The 27245-nt window shown below is 39.0% G+C and overlaps 2 protein-coding genes and 1 long non-coding RNA gene across 5 annotated transcripts; 1 reads left to right on the forward strand and 2 right to left on the reverse strand.

Moving 5' to 3' along the window:
- Positions 1 to 4012: 4012 nt before the first annotated feature.
- On the forward strand, positions 4013 to 27202 carry ppp1r36 (protein phosphatase 1 regulatory subunit 36). The gene is given in 14 exon segments (XM_026157015.1): positions 4013 to 4128; positions 6075 to 6129; positions 17216 to 17660; positions 17759 to 17839; positions 17968 to 18104; positions 19651 to 19720; positions 19820 to 19918; positions 20065 to 20190; positions 22049 to 22091; positions 22703 to 22920; positions 24858 to 25058; positions 26704 to 26771; positions 26774 to 26878; positions 26881 to 27202. Coding segments are annotated over 12 exon segments (1287 nt in total). The 5' UTR covers positions 4013 to 4128; positions 6075 to 6129; positions 17216 to 17559; the 3' UTR covers positions 26919 to 27202.
- LOC113015095 (probable thiopurine S-methyltransferase) lies at positions 6722 to 9669 on the reverse strand. Of its 3 annotated transcripts, XM_026157020.1 has the most exons (10): positions 9411 to 9474; positions 8884 to 8926; positions 8630 to 8770; positions 8267 to 8359; positions 8042 to 8174; positions 7714 to 7766; positions 7554 to 7628; positions 7309 to 7394; positions 7150 to 7194; positions 6722 to 6983 (listed from the first exon to the last, which is right to left on the reverse strand). In XM_026157020.1, the coding sequence occupies exons 1-10, from the start codon at positions 9457 to 9459 to the stop codon at positions 6868 to 6870; spliced, it is 834 nt and encodes a 277-aa protein (XP_026012805.1). In that variant the 5' UTR covers positions 9460 to 9474; the 3' UTR covers positions 6722 to 6867. The 3 variants fall into 3 exon arrangements, with proteins under 3 accessions (XP_026012805.1, XP_026012806.1, XP_026012807.1); XM_026157021.1 differs by lacking the exons at positions 8884 to 8926; positions 9411 to 9474 and adding an exon at positions 9594 to 9669; XM_026157022.1 differs by lacking the exon at positions 8884 to 8926 and having other exon boundaries at positions 9411 to 9463.
- Positions 15223 to 20083, reverse strand: LOC113015097 (uncharacterized). The gene is made up of 3 exons (XR_003271057.1): positions 20016 to 20083; positions 19796 to 19902; positions 15223 to 15316 (listed from the first exon to the last, which is right to left on the reverse strand). It is a non-coding gene; the product is annotated as an uncharacterized LOC113015097 (long non-coding RNA).
- Positions 27203 to 27245: the final 43 nt, after the last annotated feature.

The raw sequence follows: 27245 nt of genomic DNA on the forward strand, positions 1-27245 counted from the left end.
AAAAAAAAAACCCCAGAGAATTTATTATTTTGGTAAGAGAGAGAGAGAGAATCGATCAAGCTTTTCTACAAAACGTTATACCACTCCGGGTCAGGAGGGGCGATATAGCACGGATGACTACGCTGGATGGAAGAGTAACCGGAAGCGTGGCAGGGACTTTCCCTTTGACCTTCATCCTGCTCCATGATCAGCCGTTAAATCTTTCCTCAATATTGCTGTAATGTAACAACAAAGGTAGTTTTTTAAGATCAGACAGGTCCCAAAACATTCCTTACACACCCCCGCAGTCACTGAATTAGCATCTGTGGCACAAATAAGCTTCAGGGACCTACTTGTTTTTTAGAACCGACCTTTGACACTTGGATGTTGGCTTAATTTTTACCCAAAGAGAAATTTGACCCTAATAAAAAAAAACACGATACTGTGGTGAATACTTACCTCAACTTTGATGGGTTTTTTCACAGCTATTTATTTAGAAAAAAGGTAAACACGTTACAAGGACACAATGCACATTGCAGAGTACATGAATGGGAAGTAGGAATTCCTCCTCTCTGTACTTACACTCCTCCCTGACAAATGTCAAGGACACAGTTACACAATCGCTAAAGTAATCTGCTTTTGAATAAAAGAAAACCATATAAGCATGTGCCCTGGAATCTCGGTTGTTAAAAAAAAAAAAAAGAAGCACTACACATTACTTTTCTTATGTTTAGTATACAGGAGTTGCTGCTCACACTCTGAGTTGCACTAATGTGTCTGTCAGATGTCCCAAATTGAATGTCAGGCCGCACGCGCACTCACGCCGGACACCTCCTTGACCTTATTTCCACAAGCCCTTGACTCAGCTGCAAAGTGCTTACGGGGTCAGTTTCATCAGAATTATCTGCCGTCATTCAGACATAAGTTGAGCAATAGTTTAACCAATTTCCATCAAAGGGATGCCAGAATTAAACAGAACATAGGATGTAAGTTAAGGAAATATAAGTCTGACTATGGAGCACATCTCCTTCGGCTTTCACAATAATGGATTGCATTTCTCTCAGTCAACTGACTGTTTAGGGGGAAAAGCAGCTACTAGTTAGTGGGCTCTGTGTTTGTGGTTGTTGTTTGTTAATGACACTAGGAGTGAACAAAAGAAGCAAAAAACCCTGTAAAGATGCAGTCTGTGAAAGTCTGGTTTATACCAGAAATCTTACCAGCTGTAACTGGGGTTTTTTTAAGCACGTGTCAAGACTTCTGTCTCGCATTGCTGATGTGATCCTCCTTTTTTGTTCCCTATTAATGATCTACGGGAATTTGTGATATTGCCCCCATAAAATAATAAGGCTTTATTGAAATCATTGTGATACAGAGATTTGATTTCTTGTGCATGCTTTGGATAAGAAAGTAATTCTGTCAAGACTGAATGTAGTTTACCAACTGCTCCTCAGTCCAAACTGACTTTATGGTTCATACGTGTCAACTCAGGGAACTCCTGCTGTGACCTCCTCTCTGTGAGCACACACACACACACACACACACACACACACACACACACGCACACACACACACACACGCACACGCAGAAGGAGAGAAACAGAAAGATCATTAATGCAGAGGATTGCAGCAGCTCTTGGATTTTCATTCTGTCGGATTTCAGAAGAACCGTCACATAAATTTCATTACAATTTTTTTTTTTTTGCCTTTGCTTCAATGTGTCTTTAAATCCTTTCTTGTTCAAATTGTTTATTCACATAGTAAAGAAGTAGCTCGGGAACTCAGTAAGTAGGAACAGCAGTAGTTTAAAGACATTTTCTACAATACAGAGGATTTCATCATCCGCAGTTTGTGAAAACTGCAGTTAAAAAACAAATCAGTAAATTCACAAATGATGGACTCTTTTCAGAGGTACGCTTCATGTACTGATTAACATACAGTTCAAAGATGTACATTAGGGTGCACACTGGTTATGTGGATTTGCTCAAGAGTCAGTTTGAGCTAAAAACTTGAAAAATATATATGTATATTTTAAATCAGTAACATAGATGAAATGTTTTTGGATAACAAACGAGTCACATTTTAAACACTGTTTGAATAATCAAAGACATATTTATAAAGGGCAGGCTACAACAGACATGCTTACCGGGAGCTGTATTGTCTCTTTTGCATAAGCCACACCAGAAACGCTCTGTGCGGATAGCAAAGTCTGCGCTGTGGGAGTGTCTGGACCCTCCACGCCAGGATCTGCCGCACAACCTCGCACTGGTCCTCAGGGGCCTAGCAAACTTGTAAGCCCTAGTTCAGCTCCCGAAAAATATGCTCGAGTTGTTCTTGTGTCCGACAAAAATTAGTTCTAATATGTTTTATTTTTAATGTTACTGCGTTGAAGTTAGCACAACTTAAATTGAAAAAATTATTAGTCTCTTAAATGAATGGCATCTTGACGGGGGACTCGGTGAATGGCTTAAAAAACGAATGCATTGTTTTACATCTTGTGCACTTGGGCACACTTCAATGAAACTCGAAAAGTGGGAAAAACAATATGGAGATGATGACTTGACATTTGTTAGGGAGGAGTGTAAGTACAGAGAGGAGGAATTCCTACTTCCCATTCATGTACTCTGCAATGTGCATTGTGTCCTTGTAAGGTGTTTACTTTTTTTCTAAATAAATAGCTGTGAAAAAACCCATCAAAGTTGAGGTAAGTATTCACCACAGTATCGTGTTTTTTTTTATTAGGGTCAAATTTCTCTTTGGGTAAAAATTAAGCCAACATCCAAGTGTCAAAGGTCGGTTCTAAAAAACAAGTAGGTCCTTGAAGCTTATTTGTGCCACAGATGCTAATTCAGTGACTGCGGGGGTGTGTAAGGAATGTTTTGGGACCTGTCTGATCTTAAAAAACTACCTTTGTTGTTACATTACAGCAATATTGAGGAAAGATTTAACGGTTGATCATGGAGCAGGATGAACGTCAAAGGGAAAGTCCCTGCCACGCTTCCGGTTATGCTTCCATCTGGTGTAGTCATCCGTGCTATATCGCCCCTCCTGACCCGGAGTGGTATAACGTTTTGTAGAAAAGTTTGATAGATTATCTCTCTCTCTCTCACTCTCTCTCACTCTCTCTCTCTCACTCTTACCAAAATAATAAATTCTCTGGGTTTTTTCTCTCTCATACGTTTGTGGTATCCTACGGAGGAAGCATCCCGATCTCTCGGAGGTAATTGACTGGGATGAACCGACGGTCGTCTGACTCCTTCTTGATGTGCGTAAAACAAGGCCGTTTTCTTTTAGGGTTTCTGTTTTTCTGTCTATTGAGAAAACCTGTTGTAAAAGTAGCTTAAAAAAATGAAGAAAAACTCTTTACTTTGATCTGAGAAGGAGTGGCTGCACAAACCCAAAATACCTCATCGAGGTGTTTTAATAAAAATATTTGGGATAGAGTAATGAATATGTGCTTTTTAAATTTTTATTTTTTTATTTTTTTACTCGGGGAATTTTGCACGTACAAGGAGTTGAGGCCTTTATGAAATTCTTTGCTTGGCTAGAGGCATTAAGAAATGATTAGAGGGGTTGTTGACTCCTCCTTGATGTGCGTAAAACAAGACCGTTTTCTTTTAGAGTTTCTGTCTGTCGAGAGTTTTCTGCTAATGAGAAAACCTGTCGGAAAAGTGACTCTAAAAAAAGAAAAGAAAAGAAAAGTCTTTACCTCACAATACCACATCCGAGGGTGTTTTAATAAAATTATTTGGCGCCGATTTCTGAGTACGGGCGCGGTGCTTTTTTCACTAAGGGTTATTTATCAGGGTTCGTACGGGTGCTTGAAATCCTTAAATGCTTGGATTTTAATGTTGTCTTTTCAAGGTTTGAAAAGTGCTTGAATTTCAGATGTTGTGCTTATAAGTGCTTGAAAGTGTAGCTGTATTTCATTCACCACAAATAAGTATCTGATTGAATAGTTTTCTTATCAGATATAAAAAGAAAATGAGTCGCAAAATGTAAAAGCAAAATTTCCCGGCCTGGGCTGCCTTGCGCCTCTGTTTCAACGTGTGACCCCGCCCCTCCTTCGGACAGTCGGGGATGAGTGCGCTAACATACCTGTAGGTTGCTGTTTTAATGAGTGTTTGATGGAAAAAGACAGTCGCATGATAGGTGAGTTCTAGTAAATAATTTTCCAGTAGGTGTACGTTACACATGCTACTTTTTAAAAAAAATTATGATTATTTTGCTAGCTGTCAAACTCGCTGGAGCAATGATTGAAATGCACTGAGTGTGATGCAGTATGGCAGCGCTATTATGGAATATGCTGTGAACTTAGCTAACATTACTTAGCAGTAATATGAGTTACTTTGCTCAAGTGAAAGCTTTAAACATTAGCCCGATACGTAACTAGCCAACTTAAGGCTTTCTGATTAACCCTCTGGGGTCGACGGACCCAGTCTCCATTTTAACTTGGGTCGAACATGCGGACTTCAAACTATATACCAGTTTTTAAATTGTGTTGATAGGCCACGTAAAACCGATGGGTTTTTTTTTCTGAATACAACAGTGGCGTTTACTCCGGGAAGAAACGGTAAAAACGGTGTTTTCTAAGGAGAGCGCTAGCAAACACGCTTTGCTTGTGAGTGAAAAAAGAGAAAGAAAAAACACTCCTTCTCTATTGGTGGAAAAATGTACCATGTCGACCAATCAAAAAATGATATGGCAACATGTGGCATTTGTTTTTTTGGGAAGAGGGGGACGTTTTAGGAGTGAGAGAGAGCGAGTGAGCGAAAGAGAGAGAGTTTTGATACGCGAGAGATTTGTGACGTGTTTGGAGTCTCAAGTTAGTGTGTTGTCTTGTGTAGTTAGTGTGTAGTGTAGTCGTTGTTTTGTTTTGTGTGTCAGCTCTGAATGTCACAGTTGCTGCAAAAAAGCCACCAAAGGCAGATTGCAGTGTAAACGCTGAGTGACACACCTGCAGGTTTATCCCTGTGCTGTTCTCATTTGTGTTATAGTGGACACAAACTATTTTTTGGAGTCGCATAAATAATTTGTGTGTCTTCTTCTTTGATGCAGAACACCTGATTTTCCTGTAAATGGTTTTAAATGGATATTTAAAAAACGTCTGCGCCTTGGCTGCATTTTTAGGTAAATAGTACCATATAACTTTGTTTGCAAAACTTGTGCATATTTTTTTTTAAAAATGTACAATTTCTTTTTGCATTTCAAGTTATGAAAATGATTCGTTAAACATGCTTGTGGTTTTTACAGTCAAAAATATCACTTTCTACTGTATTTAAAATTTTGTCTGAATTTAGATAAATTGTGCTGATACAGTTTGTCAAAATAAGAAAATAACACATTGGCAAGATAAACTGTTTTTAAAGGTGAAATATAGAGGCCACATCAAAAGTAGTCAAAAACGGCCAATTATACCCTGGACCCCAGAGGGTTAAAGGCTAAAAGCAAAGTTGTCACCAAGTACTGTTTATATTTGTGTGTATTGCTGCAGCTTTTTAAAGTATTAGCTTGGTGCCTTGGTCCCTCAATGGTAATATGAGGGACTGATGCATATGGTCCCCACGAATAGCCACTTGTCTCACACTTGTTCCCAAAAAAACAAATGCCACATGTTGCCACACATTTATGTGTATTTGTATATGAATATTTCATACTTTAAGCAATTTTGATAGGAAATTGCTTAATTTTAGAAATGTTTTTGCTCTTTTTTGCTCTATAAAATAGTTGTTTTATTTTAGAATCATTCATCTTAGCAGTAGGATATACATGAAAAGAGAAACAAATTAAGTTTGAGTGAAAATGTACATTTTTTGCACTCACTGGTCAACTGACTCAGTGAATCAAATGACTCAAAAAAATCCGATTCACTTTGGTGAGTGACTCATTAAAACTCGATTCAGTAAAAAGAATCAAAATTACCATCACTATCCCTCTGTGTATTTAAGCCCCGTGTTTTCCTTTGTCTGTGTCGTGATCTCCATAATCCCATGCTGTGTGTTTTGCCTGTCAGCCTGTTTGGTTTTTGTAGTTTTGAGTTTAGTTTTTTGGTTATGTTTGCAATAAATCTAAGTTTGAGTTCACATTTGCCTCCATAGGTCTGGACTTTGGGTCCTGCTATCCTGCCTGCACACAGCCTACACATGACAGAAAGTAAGTGAATACAGGAGATCTCTGGGGTGCAGTACTAATGTCATCTGCCAAAGAGTCATTCCCTGGTCAACCATAAGCCATGATTTAAGTATAAATCATTGACTTTTAAATAAATGACGACAGATGGGATGTACCACCATGAGAGGGGTGCAGTGATTAGCGGAATTTAGGTGGGAAATAAATTTTTTTGGGGGACACTTCTTTGGGTGATTGGTGGAGAGGTTAAAGTAAATTTCTAGTTGAAGTATTCTTGCCATGTCACACACATTAGACACATATTTAAATTATTTTGTTTTCTAATAGGACGATAGATAAAATTAAGTCTTCACTTGTGCAGTTGAGACCGACAGAAGCCAGTTTTGACTGTTTGTCAGTGTTCCTTGCACTCTCTGTGGGCCACGACTGAATAAAAGGTTTACGCAGGGGTGACTCCCACAGTTTAGCCTTTCGACATATTCTAAATTCAGTGGATTGTTTATCATAGAATTAATATTTTCTGAATTCTATGTTTTGTTTTGAGTGCAAAAGTCATAAATAAAATTAAACAGCTACAAAACTCATTAAAAACACCAGACATCTTGTCTTATGATCGTGTTTTTTTATTATCATGTTATTTGATCCATAACAACAACAAATAAAAAGGAGAATTATAAATTCTCTTGAATTTCAGGCACTTTCACTTTCCACTTTATTTTTCCTTCCCGGGATTTTCTTCTTCTTTCTCTAAACTCTGAGCCTTTAGTTGCTCTTTGGCGTGATGAGGTGCACATTTTCAAGAAATTTATCTAGTCCCCAATTTCGTTTGTCCACGAGAGCATCCTCTGACTGCAGCAACTCTATACCACAGCTGCTCCCTGAATTTAAAGAAAGTAAAACAAAATAATACACAATTAAAAACGTTTCTAATTATCTGGAAAAAAGACCCCATATTTTGTAGTTATACACAAATCTGTCAGTTATCACTTGTATTTTGGTTAATATATAAAATGCTCAGCCATAATTATTTTTCATAGTACTCACCAAACAGACTATGCACCTGCTCATCAGGCACGAAAAAGGGAGGCCCTAAGAGATCAACAGATTTTAAAATATGGTATTTTATGTTTATTCTCTCTCTCTCTCTCTCTCTCTCTCTCTCTCTCACTCACACACACACAATATAGAAATGATATAGAATACCTTGATATAAATCATGATTGTACAGTAAAGTGTCCAGGAGGTATCTGCAGTCATTCGCCATCAAAGAAATAATGAGAGCTGCATACCTACAAAATAAAAGAATAGCATTGGCATGGGACATCCGTGTATGGATACATTATATAATACAGTATCAAACTGTGTAAAACATAATGTTTTGGAGTTTATTTAGTTTGAAATAAATGTCATTCTAAGGGTTTAAAATGAGGGTCTTCATCTCATCTTACTTTTCTCTGTCTCCTGGGTTGACGGCCACGAGAGAGGCCCTGTCCCAAATTGCTCCAAAGTGACCCTCGATGGAACTGTGAAGTTAGAAAGGAACTCAATTTAACAGTAATTTTAATTATTTTATTTTAAAAAGCATAAAACAATATGTAGTTTACTCACTTGGAGAAGTTGTACAGGTTACACTGATACAGGGAGATGTTTTTCTCTGAGTTCTAAAAACAAAAGACAGCACGGATGAACAACTTGTGTCTGTTTTAAAGTAAGCAATATAACTTTCTTGTAGCTTGCAGCCATTCTGCCCAAAATCTCACTGAGATCAAAACGGTTTTCAGAAGAAAGAGCTGCTCACATGCACATAATAAACTCAAACATCACCATAAAAAACTCTATTCAGCGTAAAGACACTTAATTGCTGAGAAGCAATAACACTGACTACCTCAGCTTAGATCATTTAGTGGTCGTGTTTGCACACATGAAGTTCACCAACCTTGTAAACCTTTGCTCCAGGTATAGCAGGCACAGGCTCCTCGGTGTACGTCATGTTGTTCTCCTCAAAAAACTGACGAATAGCCTTTTCAGAAATCTCCACTCCAACCACTGAATGGCCCATGTCTGCTAGCCTGAGAATCACGAAAAAACAAAAGGTTAGCAAAGATGACAACTGACACTAATACTGATCAACTTAATTTAATTTAGTAAGATGTTTTCATACCACTTCATATCTACTGCTTTCCCACACAGAGGGAAGAAGAAGCGAACTCCTGTTCGTCCATTGAGAACTTTATCAATGTTTTTCTTCAGCATTCTGTTAGAAAAACAGTATTAACAGCAAAATACACATTCCTGCTGCAATCTCATGTTGAGGTGATGTCTGGTGATGTCTGGATCAGCCGTATTGATGGTACTTGTCTTAAAAATAGATAATCTAAGCTCACTTTCTAAAGCTTTTAACAGGACACAGCTTTAGGTGGTGATGCACCTTTATAGTTGATGTAATCTTCACAAGTCTTACATGCATTTGGGCTACTTTTGCACCCTCACTCCACTGAACTACATAAAAAAGTGGGGCCATTACTTGTGCACTTCAGGCTGATGGAAGCCGATTTTGTTCTGTTGCCAACGTTCCTCCCATTCACCGAGGGCCATGACCCGATCTGCCTGCTGTTCCAGCATGCTGGTTATGTTTGCCTGACGATCAGCGGTTAAAGGAGAGCAGCTAGACATGAGAAAAAGAATTGTTTGTGAAAAAACCCCACTTCATGTCGCTGGAGACAGGAAGAGAATGCATAATCCGCACAGGATTATGGTCTTGCACATAAAGACACCTACAGCAACGGCAAAATGTAAGCACGTGTGGTCCATGAGCTGTCACCTGCAGGGTTACAAAACCCAACCGATGGGTCATTTGAATCTTCTGGTAGAAAATCATCTGCATTAATCGTGGATCTGCACGAGCTTGTTGTCCCGTTATAAACTAAACTATGGCACGATGGCTATAACCAAACAAATGGTTTGAATAACAGCGTCGTTAAAGCGTCATTCTTAAGCGGAAATGAATAATTGTGTAATAGTTTATCCAATCCAATCCAATCCAATTTTATTTATAAAGCACTTTAAAATACCCAGCACAGGAACAAAGTGCTGTACAGAAAATAAGTTAAAACAATAGAATAACAAAAAACAGCAAATTAAATAAATAAAACACATAAGACATAAAATTAAAACAGCCCTATGTTAAAGCAAAAACAAGATAAAACAGCATCGAATCACCTAAAAACAACTAAAATAAAAATAAAAATATTTTTTATTATAATTGTTATTGTTATTGTTATAAACTATGTCAGATCCTCGCTTGCCTTGCAATAGCGCAGCATAAAAACAACCACAGTACTCGTGAAAAGACATTAGAACCGCACGTTTTCCGGTAAACTCAAAGCGTGTCTCTCCTGAATGAAGGCTGCTAATATTTGTTCAGCAACACAGCTGACCGGGCAAGCTCTCCGATCAATAAACGCAGCGAGGCTCTCCTGAATTCTTACCCCGAGTTCTGTCTGCAAGGCGAGGCGTTCCGTTGAGCTCTCGGTCAGCTGTCTCTCAGTGTTTATAAAGTGCGAGAAGCGGGTTTTATTTCTAGTTTTGGAGGAGCCTGATGATGCATTCATGGTACGTCAGAAAAATGTTACTCAGCATTCTGAGTAACAGTATCTCGAGTTCTTAAATCATTGCTCAAGATTAAGCAAAGGAATACAACAAAAGAAGATAATGTGAATGTTGTGTGTGTGTGTGTGATTAGAACTCTTGGCTAATTTGATGGTACCTTTTATGCAGATGTCTCTGGGTACGCAGGGTTTTTTCATAAAGGCTCGTCTCGTAAAATATTAGATTTTCAGACTACAGTAAACATTACTCTTTTTTCATATGAGAATATACATTTTACCTCCTTGTATTTTGAGATTTTATTATTCTCGTTTTTAATTAAATAACCTTGTGTTAAAATGCTATATAAACTCTATCTTCAGTTATGAGTTATATGCATACCAGAATTTGCTTTTCAAATTGCCCATGTATTCCTTTGCGATATAAATAATGCACTATTTCCATCATGGACCCCTCTGTTTCTTTCTCTTTTCTGTAAACGCTTGCTGCAATCACGATTCAAACTGTGGCAGCTGTCACTAATCCTCAGAAAGTCTCTGGACTGTTGCACAGTGATTAGTCTCGCTTGCCCAGCCTGCCTCTCTCCACGCTTGGGTTGGTACGGCTCCAGTGATACGATGTTGTCAGCAAGACAATAAGAATTCATAATAATAATAATGGATTGGATTTATATAGCGCTTTTCAAGGCACCCAAAGCGCTCTATTCACTCTCGCATTCACACACTTGTGGAGGCAGCTACAGTTGTAGCCACAGCTGCCCTGGGGTAGACTGACAGAAGCGAGGCTGCCATATCGCGCCATCGGCCCCTCTGGCCAACACCAGTAGGCGGTAGGGTAAAGTGTCTTGCCCAAGGACACAACGACCAGATCGAACCGGCGATCTTCCGGTTACAGATGCGCTTCCCAACCCCATGAGCCACGTTCGCCTGTCATAAGGAAGGACGGAAGGGAAAGGTGTTTTCCGGACGCACAGCGGCGCAAGTGTTTGAGAAATCCCGGTTTTACACTGAGGCGCTCTGGCATAGGTCTTTTTTCCGTAGTTTCTACTTCATTAAAAAAATTAAAAATACACACACTTCAAAAAAATAGGTACCCTGCTTGTGTCAAAATTTGATTGATGACCCTAGCCTTGACCTTTTGACCCTACCGGAAGTACTCCGGAAGTGACTAATCGAATCCTGATGTGTGTAATATGATCCATAAGCGCAACGAATTGCATCGGGTGATGGGAGGGGGGAAGTGTCTAATCGATTTCATATGTGTGACTAATCGTAAGGAGGGGTGGTTCCTGGGGGGGTCAGAGAGGGAGGGTTCAGGGGCATGGAGAGTTCAGGGGGGTGATGCAGCAGATTTCTGATGAGTCGGCGGAGATCGGAGCGCATGCTGTATAGAGAGACAGAATGATCGCGGCAGTTAGTTTTTCACAGACAAACTCATAGTTTGAATTCTGTCTTAAATATTATGACAATGTGATCTTGATAACTATTTTCTCAGTAAAGAGCTATTTCTTTTTCCAATAGCGGCTTTATTTTACTTTCTCATATTACAGGCGCAATAAAATAAAAACCTTTAAGATTATCCGACTAGTAACGGAATGCATTTATATAGTGGTGGGTGGAGGCAAGCTACACCAGCGCTTGTAATGAAAAGAAGAACTTTCTATCTGCTTGTATCCTACAGGCTGCCCACCTCGTATGTGTAAAAAAAAAACATAAATCAGGGTTCATACGCCTTTTTCATGGTCAAATTCAAGCACTTTTAAGCACTTTCAAGGTCCCTTTTCAAGCTTTTCCTTGTTTAAAACATATCTATCTAAAATATAACAGGACACTGGCGTAAATTCTCGACCGTCTCACACTTCTGTTTAACCGATTTACTCCGGAACAAATAAAACACAGAAAAAAGGCAAACAATTACATTTTTATGGTATCCGAGTGACTTATATATCATGTTTAACCTGAGTAGCGAAAGAGCAGGGGTCTGAAAACGATGAAGCCGGGAGTCCGTTGCTCTCGCCGGCTGGAGTGACCATTGAACCCCCCGGCTAGCTATCGAGCGGGTGGGTAACAGACGTCTCCGAAAACGTCGGCACACTTTTGGAAATATATGATGTCTTGATAAACCAAGCAGATTTACACAGCTACTTTCTCGCCTGAAAATGTGTTAAAAGTTTATTTTGCGACCCAGAAAGATTAATAAGACTAATTTGAAAACTTAGCAGCGGCCGCCATTGTTGGCACCTGAAATTTGGCTGGGGTATGAATTCTGGGGTATGGTGGGCCACGAAGGACACACCCGACCCATCCTTCAAATTTGGGGAAATGAAGGACACATTTGTCGGCCGCATTTGAAGGAGTCGACGAATTGGGACAGCCTTCGTCGCCTGGCTGTGACGTAATCGGCCTTCAAATGCGGCCTCCGGAGGATGCAGCCGACGTTTTGGGACACAGCTGCTGATTCAGCACAGGAGGGAGGGGGTTAGTGAGTCCTGAGTGATTCATTCGCTCTATGATTCAGCACAGGAGGGAGGGAGTGAGCAAGGGGGTGAGTCTATATACGAAATAGGTATAACGTGTGCGTAACGTAAGTACGACATGGACGCCGGGATAGATTTTATTGTCAACCAACTGCAAGGGCCTGGGAAGGATCACGGTTATTGGTCAAGTGTTTCGTGCCCACAAATTAGCATTTCGTTCGCACGTTATTCCCATTTCATGCCCGCGAAGTAGTATTTTGTGGCCACAATTTATTTATTTTTTGGACCATGTCATCAGAGGGGCTCCGTAGTTTCCCAAAAGCATGTAGGAAAATGTGTTATGGTCTGATGAAATCGAGGTTAAACTTTGTGGACATGATTCCAAAAGGCAGATTTGGCACAAAAATAACACTTTACATCACCAAAAAAAAAACCCCCAAACAAACACCATACCCATGGTGAATCATGGTGGTTTTCAGTATAATGCTTAGGGGTTTCTTTTCTTTAGCTGGAAGTGAGGCTTTAGTCAAGGTAAAGTGAGTAATGAACAGTTCCAAATCCCGGTCACTTTTGGCCCCAAAGGTGCCTGCTAGAAGGTTGAAGATGAAGAAGAATTTCACAACATTAACTTCAAGCATGCATCCAAATCAACAAAAGAATTGCTTCACTGGAAGGAAATTAAACTTTTGCAATTCCCCAGGCAGAGCCCAGACCTCACAATCTGACAAAATTGGAACACATTTGCAAGGAAGAGCGGGCAAATATTGCAGAGTCACAATACACCATGCTGATAGACTTCTACCAAAGAAGTCTGAATGCTCTGAATTTGTTTAAGGGTGTACTTTTTTTTGTTTTGAAATAATTTATTGTGTCATCTTATATTTGACCTCTTGGTCAGATGTCTCTTGAAAAAGACAGTTTTACTATTAGTGGCATTTTTTTTTTTTTTTTTTTATAAATGAAGGATATATAAAAATTCATTTTACCAAAAACTACCTTGATATTTATTTTATTATTATTTATTATATTTATTCATCATTCATGAGCGACATGTTCGACAGATTTAGGACTAAGAACTCATTTACAGTTTTGATAGTACAATCATTTTTTATTTATTTGCTTAGTTTTTGGCAGATGACCACTTTTTGGCACAAAACTGTGTACTCTACATACAGCTTTTTGGCTAACTGTGACTGCTCTGGCTTTAGCTGATTACTTACCAGTAGGATCAAATAGTCTTTGGTCGGGCTTTTTAACCTTGCATGCATTGTAAATACTCTCTAAAGGCACATGTGTATATGTAATCCTGTGCGGATCATCCATTCTCATCTCGTTGTCTAAGTGCTCTTCTTTATCCACTTGTGGTGGGAGTAAGGCAAACAGAACCAGCATGCTTGGCAAGCAGGCAGATCGGGTCATGGCCCTCAGTGAATGGGAAGAATACTGGCAACGGAACGAAATTGTTTTCCATCAGCCCCAAGTGCACAAGTAAAGACCCCACTTTTATCTACCTCAGTGGCGTAAGAAAGTAAAAACTGTGTCCCGAAATACTTTCAGAAAACTAGTCCAAACAAGTTGGACCCCAACCCAGCAGAGATTAAGGCCTCATTTTAAACTGATGCTGATGCTCCCAACAATCAGAAAAGGAAGGCAAGCTTATTGATACAGTTTGAGGTCAGCTGGAGCTATTTGGTTCAATTTTGGTTTTTGGAAAAAGGCAGGAATAAAGGAGCAGGCTTGGAGAAAAGTGAGTGAATATTGAAGGACCTGCTGGCAGGTTATGGAAATGTGTTACTGTAGCTTGATTCCAACGATCTGCAGTCTTCCCATTGGCTGCAAATATTTGTGTTTAAACAAGTAATGTGAGGTGAAACCTTATGCTTTGCTTTGCATTTGGTGTGAAAGTTCCATTAGGGAGGTTTAAAGTTATTTTTGAATCTGTTCATCTCTTAGGTCCTCCTTTTTTTTGTACCTGATGAGCAGTTACACAGTCTGTTTGGTGAGTACTATGAAAAATAATTATGGCTGAGCAGTTTTGCACACAATCATACAACCACTGCCTAGAAATTAACCAAAATACAAAATAGATATGTGCAGAATTTGTTACATTTATGGGTCTTTTTTCCAGAAATTTCCTGATTTTTTTTTTTTTTTTTTTTTTTTTTTTAATTTCAGGAAGCAGCTGTGACATAGAGTTGCTGCAGTCAATGGATGCCATGACAGACCTACAGCGACAGTGGTGGCTGGATAAATGTACTCAAAATGCGTACCTCATCACTCCGAAGAGCAGCTAAAGACTAGGATCCCAGTTTAAAGACCTTAAGAAAGCCGATCCTGGTGAAGGAAATCCTAGGGAGAAAAGTAAAGTGCTAAATGAGTTTTTTTCAGTTCCTGAAAGCTTTTAAAAACAATACTTTTAAAATAGAACAAAATGTTTATAACGCCTCAGTTGTTATACACTTTAAATGTTAATAAATTACTTATAAAACATTTACAAAATGTGTGAGGTTTTTTTTTTACGAGTTTGATAGCTGTTTTTGTTGTATTTTTTTATTAATTGCATTCTTTTAGGACATACTAAAAATAAAACCATATATAGAATGTAGGGGCCTGTAATGTTATGACAACCAATCAAGTGGTTTTAGAATACAGTTATACAGATCTGGTGTATTGCCCCAAGTCAAAAGCTTAAATCCCAAGAGTCCTGTTGGATTTATAAGTAGTGCTAATTCCGACCAGTCCACATCTACAGCATCTGACGCTTTCGAATTTAATTGTGAGCCAATGGCCAGTTTTCAGGAGTCAACAATATAAATGATACTGGACTCTTTCCTGGCTCTGTCCATGTGCATTAATCTAATAACCTGGTGCAACTGTGATTCATCCTTTTTAATATAACTGATTTGAAAAGAAAAGGTGAGTGAAGAAGAAACTCTCAGTGCATTGTGAGTGGTCCCCAGCAGCTTAAGTCTATTGCAGTGAAACGAACGGAGGGTTCAAGCTCACCTGATCCAGCTCTTCTACAAGCTGGGAAAAAAAAAAAGGGACGTTTTTAACTCGTTAAAAGTACAGAGGGTGAGTGTCCCAAATCCAAACTGGGAGTTAGTTCCACAGAGGAGGGGCCTTCTTCTATGGAACCATAAAAAAAGAAGAAAGAAATTTGCTTTTTGTTATGCACTGTATGATTAATACTTCCAGATTTGTAAGCAAAGGTGTTCTTGGAAATAATGTCCCCATCTGATAAGAAAATATTTACCCTCAAACCGCAGCTGGTTTTTGGCTACACAGCGTCACTGTTTTGGTGTTATTTGCCTCACTGGTTTGTTTTATGAATCATTGGTACACCACAACATAAAGAAGGATGTGAATGTGGGACTAATAAAGGGTAACTTACATTGTGAAACTTTTCCATATGTTTTGGGTGAATAAATTGCTTCTAGCCATGATATCAATATATTTCCAAGTTTATTTACATCACTAAAAAAGAAAAATCTGATTATTTACCTTAAAAAGCTTCTCATTTTATGCAAGTCATTTGGCAAGTTTCAGACATCACAGTTTGGTTTCTCACGTGACAAAAGAGAAATTCTTTGTTTCAAGAAGTTGGACCAGTTAGCAAAGGCATGTGAGCTAGAAGCTTTGACTATCTTTTCTTGCAGTGGATTTGCACAGTAGAAGATGCAGATTACTGCATCTGCAGTAATCTAACCTAATCAGCTCTGACTAACTACTGATTCTTTTGTTTGTGATCACTCACCCTTAGATAGCTGCAGCTAGGTCTGGTTTTGTAACATCATGTGTTCTCAGCCCTGTCTCCAGATATGAATGTTAAAGTTTCTCGCTAAAGTTCTCATTATATCATTGGTCTTAGTTCAAACTGCCTTTTGTATGCAAGGAGGGGTCATAGGAATGACTGTAGCCATGTCGGTATGCTTTGCCCCACCTGGAGCCTCATTTATCAGACGGACTACCGATGAATTTTGATAGCATACACGAGAAGTAGACAACTTTGCATGAACTTTCCTAACAAAGTGATAGGAATTATCAGCTAAAGATATGAGAAAATGCTCGCCAGTCATGTCATATCATAAAGAAAAAACCACAAGTAATAACCGCTGCTGTTCGTGCTTTGCTGAAAGGCATTAAACACTTTCTCAGACCTGAAATGACCTTTTTTATTCATATACAAAAATTGTTTTTTGGGTTTTTACCCCCTCTCAGTACAATGGTTTTTCTCAGTAAACCCTTATTTAACCTGATACTATACTATATGAGGTGAAATAGCAAAACACGTGCAATCAGAATATGCATAAGCAAAATTTACTTAATGCTAAATTCTGTAAAGCAACCAGAAACAAAACATTAGGAGAGATTTTAATCTTACATTCAAGTAGCTGTGATACATACATCAGTGGATGACCCAACAAAAAGCAAGACTGGGGTTGGACTTCTTGGACACTCCAAAGAGTGATTCAAGCTTATGAGATTCGAGTGCTCAGGAAAGCAGATACTGGGTAAACACACAAGCGCTTAGCCAGAAAAAAGAATTAAAATAGAAAATGGATATTCCAGAATGATTACAAAACACTCCGCATATCCTTCTCTCTCTCTCTCTCTTTTTTTTTTTTTTTAACTTTTTGCACTATATACTATAGTACACACATTAATGCTTGACTTTTGAAAGATGTCAAAAAATGTACTGACTCTTTAGACCCCTGCAGTATATCTAAACACAACAGCAACTTGTATGTTCATTTTAAATATGTTTTGACTCCTTTTTTAATTGCAATAAACTGTGACTATCGGGGATTTAATGGGGGTAACGGGGTTTATTTTACGGGCCAAATAACGTTGTAGTAACATAAATCCTAACAGCATCATCGGGGAGAAAAAGTGATGTGTAAAACACTATGAACACCATTAGCACAAGGATATAATCTACTGATGGCCTTATGGGGTTATGTTGTACGATTAAAATGCTTCTGCACGCGTATTAATCCAAGTTTGTTTGTTTTTGTGCTTTTACAGCACTCCGGTCAGCTAATTGAAATCCGCATCTGAAGGCTCTGACTGCCTCTGACCAGCTTTTTCGCCATTGGCTGTTGCCTGGATACCGTGGCTAACATTAGCAAACAACAAACAGGAAGGAGCATAACGGAGTGAAAGCTTTCTGGGAAATTTGTGTTATAAAAATGACAAAATATTTAAAGGATTCCAAAAATGTAAGTTACGACAAATAAATGGGAGAATTCTTAAACTTTTGGACGTTTTTGTAACAAAAAAGTGTGGGGGGGATATCAAATGTTATTTTTCTGCCGGTAAATATTACCGCGCGGTGTCTGGGCTGCTCCCTTTTCGTCGTTAACCTTGAAATGCCAGACTCGAAACTCGCCGTGTGTACTTTTCAGGTGAACATTTCCCCTTTAGGCCGCTGGGTTTGGAATGATAAATCTAAAAAGTTGGAGTTTATCAGGTGAGGAAAGCAAGGCAATAAGCCACTAGTATACATCACCTGCGAGCAGGAGAAACTGTTAAATATCACAATGGTAAGCTTTTCTCTTCCGTTTCTAGTTCTTACCCAAGAGAAGAGAATGTTTTGACGGCGAGTCTAACCAATAACAACATTAAAGAGCTTCAGGAGCGAGCAGAGTGGTATGTGTGGGTCAAACAGTACCTTAAACTTGAAAATAAAAAGACTCTTCATTTGTTTATTTATTTTTAAGTAATTCGTGATGTTTAGGGAACTAACCTGCACATGTTCATCTCTGCTGTGTCCTCAGGTTGGCTGACATATTTACAATGAACCACAGAGGGCGCCAAAGGATTAGGAGCAGACTGAGCCCTGCTCATTTCAATGCGTACAGGTCCTCAGTGCTGAAGAGACAAGCGGACCGGGTCACCATTGAGGATGTTAAACGCAAGTCCCACTATGATGCTGAACTAACAACACTTATATTGTGTGATTTGAGGGTCATTATACAATTGGAGGACAATTAAGGGTTCAAAACTTACATTAAAAAAAGACTTTTACAAATATTTTTGTGTTATGTATTTAAGAAAAACAAATAATAAACCGTTTGTGAAGCTAAGGAATCAGAGCTACCCTTTTTCTGAGATATTTTAGTTGCTGTGTGCTAATGCTTGACACAACCCTTAAGCTGCAGGAAAAAAATCCATCAGAGAAATTGCTACAATATTAGGAGTGGCAAAATTTACAGTTTGGTATATCCTGAGAAAGAACAAAAGCACTGGTGAACTGGTGCAACGCAAAAAGAGCTGGACGTCCACAGAAGACAACAGTGGTGGATGATCACAGAATTATTTCCATGGTGATGAGAAACCCCTTCACAACAGCCAACCAAGTGAACAACACTCTGTAGGAGGTAGGCGTATCAATATCCAAGTTTACCATAAAGAGAAGACTGCATGAAAGTAGATACAGAGGGTTCACTGCAAAGTGCAAACCACTCATAAGCCTCAAGAATAGAAAGGCTAGATTGCACTTTGCTAAAAACCATTTAAAACCACCAGCAAAGTTCTGGAAAAACATTCTTTAGACAGATGAAACCAAGATCAACCTCTACCAGAATGATGGCAAGAAAAAAGTATGGAGCAGGCGCGAAACAGCTCATGGTCTAAAGTCTATCACATTATCTGTAAAACATGGCGAAGGCAGTGTGATGGCTTGGGCGTGCGTGGCTACCCGTGGCACCGGGACACTAGTGTTTGTTGATGATGTGACACAGGACAGAAGCAGCTGAATGAATTTTGAGGTGTTTAGAGACATTGTCTGCTCAAATCCAAATAAATTGAGAAATTGATAGGGTGGCATTTCATAATACAGATGGACAATGGCCCAAAACATACAACCAAAGCAACCCAGGAGTTTATTAAAGCAAAGAAATGGAATATTCTTGAATGGCCAGTTCAATCACCTGATCTTAACCCGACTGAGCATGCATTTCACTTGTTGAAGACTAATCTTTGAACTGAAAGGCCCACAAACAAACAGCAACTGAAAGCTGCTGCAGTAAAGGCCCAAAAATGAGGAAACCCAGCATCTGGTGATGTCCATGAGTTCGGATTTTCAACCAAGTATTAGAAATGAACATTTTATTTTGAGTTATTTCATTTGTCAAATTACTTTTGAGACCCTGAAATGAAGAGATTGTGTTAAAATGCTTTAGTTTCTCTAGTTTCTCACAATTCTATGTAATCTAAAAGTCTGCACTTCAACTGAATCTGAGTTGTTTCATTTAACCAGAATTGTTAACCAAAAAAAATTGTCTCTGTCCAAATATTTATTGGCCTAACTGTATGTGCACATTTTTCTACCAATTGCTTTTAAACTCAGACCAGACTTCACATAAAATGTCAAACAATGACTCATTTAGTTAGATGTTGACATTTTTACATCTACTGACATTAGATGGCTGTTTGTGATTACACTTTCTGTGTTGTAGAGGTGGCTGTCGGTTTGCTACAGGAGAATTATTTGCTTCCCGTTCCTCTCCGCTTTCTGGAGTTATTGAAGTAATGAATTACATAATATGACCTTATCCATTCATAACTTTTTTTTCTAGGTATCATATAAAAAAGATCTCATACTTCTGTGCCCTTGTCTTGATGCAGGAGTGACGAGCTCGATGAAGTCCTCATTACACTTCTTCTTTACCTGTCTTGCTTTTTCATACATAAGACCCTGAAGAATAAATCTGTGCATACAGCAGTGTAAGTAGAGTACAAGCTGGTAAATTCTACCTTTGTTTGAATCCTGTTGTATTTTACTTACATGCATCTGTGTTTAATTCCATTTCGTGTCTCTTACCGCTCTCTTTTTTTCCTCTTCGGCTCCTTAATGCCATTAATGGTGATAGCCTGTCAGAGCACCAGATGATGGTGGAGGCTTGGGCTAAAAAGGAGATGGCTCAAAAGAAGTTGGCTGTCTGCTACTTCCGCCTGATGATGGATCTGAAAAGAGAACATCATTGCCCATATCACAAGTGAGCAAACTCACTGAACAGCTGGTAGGCAGAGAATGTCCCCTTTTCTCTGTAATATTTTCACTCCGATGTTGTATACTTGTTATGTATACAGATGTATTACTTATGATACTTGAACAAAAATACTTACTGAGTAGCAATAGTGAGACTTTCTTAAAGAGGTCTAAGGAAGCCACTGAATATTATTTAGCTGAGATTATATTTACATCACTAAGTGCAGCATTTAAAAATGTTTTTATTTTTTGCTTTCCATTTTTCTTGTCGTTTGTTATCAGCAGTGTGGCTGATCAAGATTCCTGAAGCCTCAGTAATGAAAAAGAAATTGTAGCCTCTTTTAATTCTAAGGGCTTAGATGTCAGATTATATACGTTATTATGTAAATTCAATCTCAGGTTTATAACAACATGTGTCATTATTTATTTTACATAAACTAAACCCAAAATGCAGAAGCAATGTGTAAAAAATGAAGTACAACATTAGTGCTTCCAAAGGAATTAAGAGGGTAAGTAGCAGTCAAGTGCTGCTAATCGCTTGATTACTTGATCATCAGCAAGTGTGACCACCTTGTTAAAAGCCCACATTTTGGCAGTTTGCTAATCTGTAGTAACACAATGCCAGTGATGAAAGACATCAGTCATGATCTTAGAGGAAAAGAGTTAAGCCATTTCCAAACCATTTAATGTACATCATTCTACAATGAGAAAGATTATTCACAAGGAGATAACATCCAAGACAGCTGCCAATCTTTCCATTTTTGGATGTTTCAGAAAATTCACCTCAAGCGCAGACTGTGCAATTCTCAGAGGAACTGTCAGAAACCCAAGAGCTACATATTAGACCAGGGGTGGTCAACTCCAGGGCTCGAGGGCTGTTGTCCTGCAGGTTTTAGATGTTACCCTGGGTCAACACAGGTCAATCACATGATCAGGAGAACTTCAGGACATGTTGAGGAAGTCATTTAGCCATTTGAATTTTCCATTGTACATATATTGTGCTTGGAAGACACAGGAGTAAAGAGTCTTTAACCCTCGTGCTACCCTAGGGAAAAACGGGACCATTTATGGTACTTTTGGATTTTCGATTTTAAATATATCAGTCATTTTAAAGACCAGTTGCATGATACTTGCCCAGGATGTGAATTTTAGGATTATTTTTAAAATTCAATGATCCCCTCTATGGTGTGGTGTATAGTAAAGGAGATTCACATATTTACCCCCTCCCTTTGCCCTTGTACCATTTTGGGTCCCATTGACTCCCATTATAATCACATATTTTCGATATACTGTAATCCTGACATGTGATACAATACAGAAAAAGTGAGACACTTTATAAAACATAAATAAAATCAGAATGTAATGAATCTCGTCAATTTTTATTTACATTTTACACACCGTCTCGCTTTTTGGAATTGGGTTCGGGAGGAAGGAGTTGAAAAATATGAACTCTGGTTTTACTTTGCTCAGAGAGCCCATATCCACATGCTTTCTTCCTTTAATTGGATTCAGGTAATAGGTATATTTTAAAGAACGCTAACACCTTGATGCTAGATTTTTTTTATGTATTCTTTCTGAAGATTTTAAAGGTTTCTTTGGATTTCTTTTCCAGTTTTTATGCTTACATTTTATCACAGATTGGCATGGTGTTGAATACTGTTCTTTGTGGTCATGTCTTTAAAAGGGTTTAATCAGCAAAATGGTACCTGCTGTTTAAGTACAGCAAATAATAGTTTTTTAAATGTGGCCAGACAGCTCACAAATCCTAAACCAAAAAGTTAGGCTCTATGCTGAAATCATTATGTCATTCATAGTCAGTCAATACCAGTGTGTTGTTAATACAAATATCCTGTGTTTATTTCTAGGAGGCAGATATCGTCAAATAGAAGAGAGTGGCTTCTTCATGCGGTAAGGTGCAATCATGACAATGTGCTGCACATGTTTCTCACATTCAAAGCTTACGGATCACCCAGATTGATATATTTTTAATGAGTGTTAGGAACTTCCCTATGTCAGTTGTCTAACTTGTTGAAATCTGATGAATTTGGCTGGATGTTCTTGAAAGATTCAAAACTGTATTGTCACACCTGTAGACAAAAATGGGTCCTTCAGCTGGTCAGGGTCGAGGCCAGTTCACCATCTGTGATTGCAGGCAGCGGGGAGCAGAGCAGAACCACACTGAGTGGTGTTTTAGCTGGTGTCCTTAATGAATTAGTTACTGGTAGGGGATGTTGATTCAACACAGGTGCTTTGCTTTGACAGGTCCTCACTGGTATTTAGCCAGGTGGCTTGACAAGGAGAGCAATGCCACGCTAACAGCAGCAGCCTATTGACTGCTCAGTGTGTGACCTTTTGAACAGAAATAGCTATTGTGACCTTTTCAAAAACACAGATGACTAAGGTGCCACCTGGGGCTTTGCTCTGCGAGTAGGGATACTAAATGTTTGTTCTGTGAATACATGGACAAAATGTACGAATGTCCGCTTGATAAAGAACTGATTCGGTCTCCCTTTTTCTAGTGCTTGTACAGCTTCTTCTGCTACGTGGCCTGGGTGACGTTTGGCAGGAGGGACCTGAAGGACATCCAAGAGGAGGTTGGACGTCTTTTGTACTCTGACTCGTTCAACATGGCAGTGAAGAATATGACTGACGGCGACTCGGGAACTACCAGTAATGGTTCAGTGGAGACAGGAGCAGCTCACTCCAAGATGAGACATAATAGTCCACTAAAACAAAGGTATATAAATGTGAAGTAAAGGTTGTTTTGAGGTGTTACTACAGACTCCTCTGCATATTTTTATTTAACAGGTATTTAAAATGCCTTTGAGTAGACAAAAGTGTGGTAAAGTTATGCTCCTGATCACAGTCCTACTACTGTGACGTTACCATTCCATATTTATTGTTTTCACCCACATGCCAGTCAGAAAAGGTTATAAAGCAGCACATGCAATGGCCTTGGTGGATAATTACAGCATTGCTGAGGTTTTCCCATTGATGCCGGCATTTTTACAAGCAATTCTTTAAATATTTACAAATGGTGAAAAGCAATCATGACTAGAGGGTAAGGTGGAAAGAAATTGTAGGTAAAAGGAGATCGTTATTCTGCTTTAGCTTGTTCCTAAATTCACTCTTTTAAAGTTTATTCCAGTGGATGCTTAGAAACAGACCAAACATCCAGGTTACCATTTCTGTTCATCTACATTGCAGAAATTGGTGTATTCACTCAGACCACCTGAGTGAACAGGGATGAATTAGAAATGGAAGGATGTCAAAAATTCCCAGACACACTCCTAAACCTTGTGGAAAGCATTCCCAGAGATTTGAAGCTGTCATAGCTGCAAAGGGTCGACCTCATATTAAACCCTATGAGTTAAGAATGAGACGTCACTCAAGTTCATGTGTGTGAAGCAGATGAGAGAATACTTTTGGCAATATAGTGCATCCCATGAAATCAGTTTCCAGATTTGCTATTTGGAAATTAGCGCCTAAACACTTATTGATTTTTAGTTTAACCATTAGTATGTGTAACCAGTCTTAACCTGGATCACCACATTACACTGCAAACAAGCTAATAGCTCGGACAATAAATTTGAGTTTGATGGATGCCATGTATGACGTCTAACTGAAAAATGATTGATGTAGACAGATTCACGGCTTTGTCCAATAGGAGGGGACCATCTGACAGCCTGCTTTGTGTAGCTCAGTTCTGTTGGACATGAAATGGGTAGTTTTGTAAGCTGTCAGAGGGCTGGAGCTCTTTCCTGCTGTCAGGTTGAAAGCAAACAATCAAAAGCCAGGCTTGAAGCTTGCTCTCCTCCTGAGGGTGGATGTACACAATTTGAAATGCCTTCATCACCCACAGAAAATGCTCTAAAACATCTGTTAGGCCAGCGGTCTCCAACCTTTTTTGCGCCACGGACCGGTTTATGCCCGACAATATTTTCACGGACCGGCCTTTAAGGTGTTGCGGATAAATACAACAAAATAAAACTAGTACCGGTACCAAAAAAAAGAAAATTTATTCATAACACACGTGAAAAGACCCAGGAAAACCGAGTAAACGATAAAAACGATAACAAAATAACGCTGAAAACCGATAAAAACCCTGAAAACCATACATTTCACACCTGAGCCTCAACTCTCGCGGCCCGGTACCAAACGACTCACGGACCGGTACCGGTCCGAGGCCCGGGGGTTGGAGACCGCTGTGTTAGGCTATGTATTTGTTGTATTTTTTTTTTCTTTAGTATCAGCATCTGGAAAGTCTTACTACCATAACAGCTTTTCTGATTAACCACGTCAGGATATGTATTTAAGTTTCCACCATAAAGATCATAGGTATGACAAATTAGTACGAAATGTGTCTTTTTCCATAATTTACACAGCTGTTGTGTAAATTATGTTGCTTGGATGAGCTTTCATTTAGACAAATATTCATTATGGCTTTAGTGTTGTAAAATATGTAAACAGCTCCAGAGTTTGCCTTTCTGCTGTAAGCTGTGTAAAATGTATTTGAGAGAAATGTGTCCACACTGCTGTATGACACACACAATCCTTCTCCTTAAATATACCCTTTTTACACTTGCATATTTCCCTTGGGGGTTTAAATATAGAATGTTTATTTATTCATTTATTTAAAATGCTCACCTGTTCTGTGATTTGGCTTTTTATCAGCACATCCCAAAGGCACCCACTCCTCAGCAGCATAGTAAATCAGCGATCCCCTCTGATGGTGTCTCTGCTGCCCTCGCCCAAAGAACAGTCACCCCATCTGTTCCTGGGCAGCCGAGCCAGGAATCAGATCCCTCTGAAGGCCGAGTACTGTGACACCAAAGCCCTCATGGAGCAGCTCGACCAGCAGCTGGCCTCTGTCAGGTGATACAGAACTTCATGTCCTTTGTGTTTTACTATGATGAGGGGCAAGATGGGTTGGTTTGACTACAGGCGTATCACAAACAATGGTCAAGGCTGTGTGACAGAACATGAATGAGGCTTATGGCAAGCTTGTTAAAAGTCACCCAGAAGACAAAGAGACGAGTGCTTCTGTCAGTGTTTCTTAAGTTTAACCTCTGTTTTGATCCAGCTTATCTGATACCTACTTCTCCTCCTTACCTATTAGCAGGAGCTTACCTACTGCAAAAAAAAACTGCCTTTGGTTGTATAAATAGTAGGGAGATGATGACTGTGTTCTGCATTTTGAGTCTGATCTGGTTAAATTAAGTGTACTTAGTTAAAAATTAAGTACACTCCATGACTCAGTAACTTTTAACAGTAACAAAAAGCAATAACTTATAATTTAAATTTTACCATTCTTTCACATCACTGTTGAGGAATTCTGGCCCATTCTTCTTCTTTCTTGTTTATGCACTGCTCTCTAATGGCCCTGGCACAGCAGGTTCAGGTCTTGACTTTTAATAGGCCATTGCAACGCCTTCATTATTGTCTTTTTCAGCCGTCTTGTTGTAGATTATTGCTTGAGATTATTGTCCTGTTGCATGACCCAGTTTCAGTCAGACAGCTGTCGGCCTCACATTTGACTCCAGAATACTTTGGCATACAGAGGGGTTCACGGTTGACTCAATGACTGGATGGTGTCCAGGTCCTGGCCACCCTCCAGGATGGGTGCAAAACAAGTCCAGATCAACAACCCTCCACCACTGTGCTTGACAGTTGGTGTGAAGTGCTTGTGCTGATATGCTTTCATCAAATGTGGTGCAACTGACTATGGCCACACATCTCCACTTTGGTCTTGTCTGTCCAAAGGATATTGTTCCAGAACTCCAATGGTTTGAGCAGGACAACCTAAGCTTTGCTGCTGTTCCTTTTAGAGAAAATTGTTGTTTTTTTCCTAGCAACCTTTCCAAACAAGCAAACAATTGCACAGTTATGATCTTTAACATTTAACATGCCAACAGAGGTATGTAGAGTCTGAGATGTAGCTCTTGTTTCTCTGAGCGTTACAGTCTGACCTTGGCGTAAAGTTGCTGGGATGTAGTGAGTAATCTTTCTCACTGTATAATGATGGACTCCAGATTGTTTGGACAATGAGCTTAGAAAAAAAGTGGTTTATCTAAGATTATTGCTGATGCCTTCCTCCTAAGGATTGTCTTAAACTAACAAAACGTCTGCTTTTACAGAGGGTCGCACTTGATCAGTTAATCAAGTCTATTAGATTAGCACCACCTGGCTGCTTCTGACCCTCGTAATTCTAATGTAAGCAGTGAGGATGTTCTTAGTTTTTCATAGGGCTGCTTACAGTCCTGTGAAGACTTTCTTTTTTCGACTGTAACTGACTGACTGAAATGCAGGATGAAAATATTTTTTAAAAATGTAAAAAGGAAACCTGTAATCTTTAGGGCCATCTAATTACGTTTTGTATTTGATCTAAAATGTGGAATAATTCATAGATTTTAATTATACAAATGATGTTCCTTTTTTGTTATAAGTTATAGATAATATTTCCTCCAAGATATCACTATTGTTTTTATTTTTTTTTTTAATCTTTCTTTCATTTAATCAGGTTTGGGATTCTTGGGAAGCCCTTGGATCGATTCAGCCACAGTACGCTGATACCCTATGGACAACAGAAACATTTCATGAGGATAAGGACAAGGAAGTAGACAGTGATGGTAATAACAGTGCAGATCATTCTGGAATCTGTGCTCAAGGTACCGAGTTGTCCTTCGTAGGACACAAGTGGCGGCCTTTTCAGACATGGAAGCGCCATCCACATAAAGATTAAAAACTGCACACTGTAAACGTTGCATATTGAATGACTTGCATGTGAATGTGTGTACTCTCAGTGGCCTAATATCTATTTGCACATCACACAGGTAAAGAAAAGGCAAAGAATGAGGTAGAAGCTGAGATTTCAGTCTTTCATGTGTGGCTCATTTTCAAAAATCATATTCCTGGACTGTTATCATACATGCTATTTGTTGGGATATGCCTCTGAATATAAATCTGTTTAGTGCTTCCAGCTGGTGGTGCTGTTGAATAAAATATAATGAAATCCATAACACTTTTGAAGGTCTCCTTTCTATAGAATATGAAATATATTCA

This window comes from Astatotilapia calliptera, chromosome 22 (genome assembly GCF_900246225.1).
Source record: "Astatotilapia calliptera chromosome 22, fAstCal1.2, whole genome shotgun sequence".
Lineage (NCBI taxonomy): Eukaryota > Metazoa > Chordata > Actinopteri > Cichliformes > Cichlidae > Astatotilapia > Astatotilapia calliptera.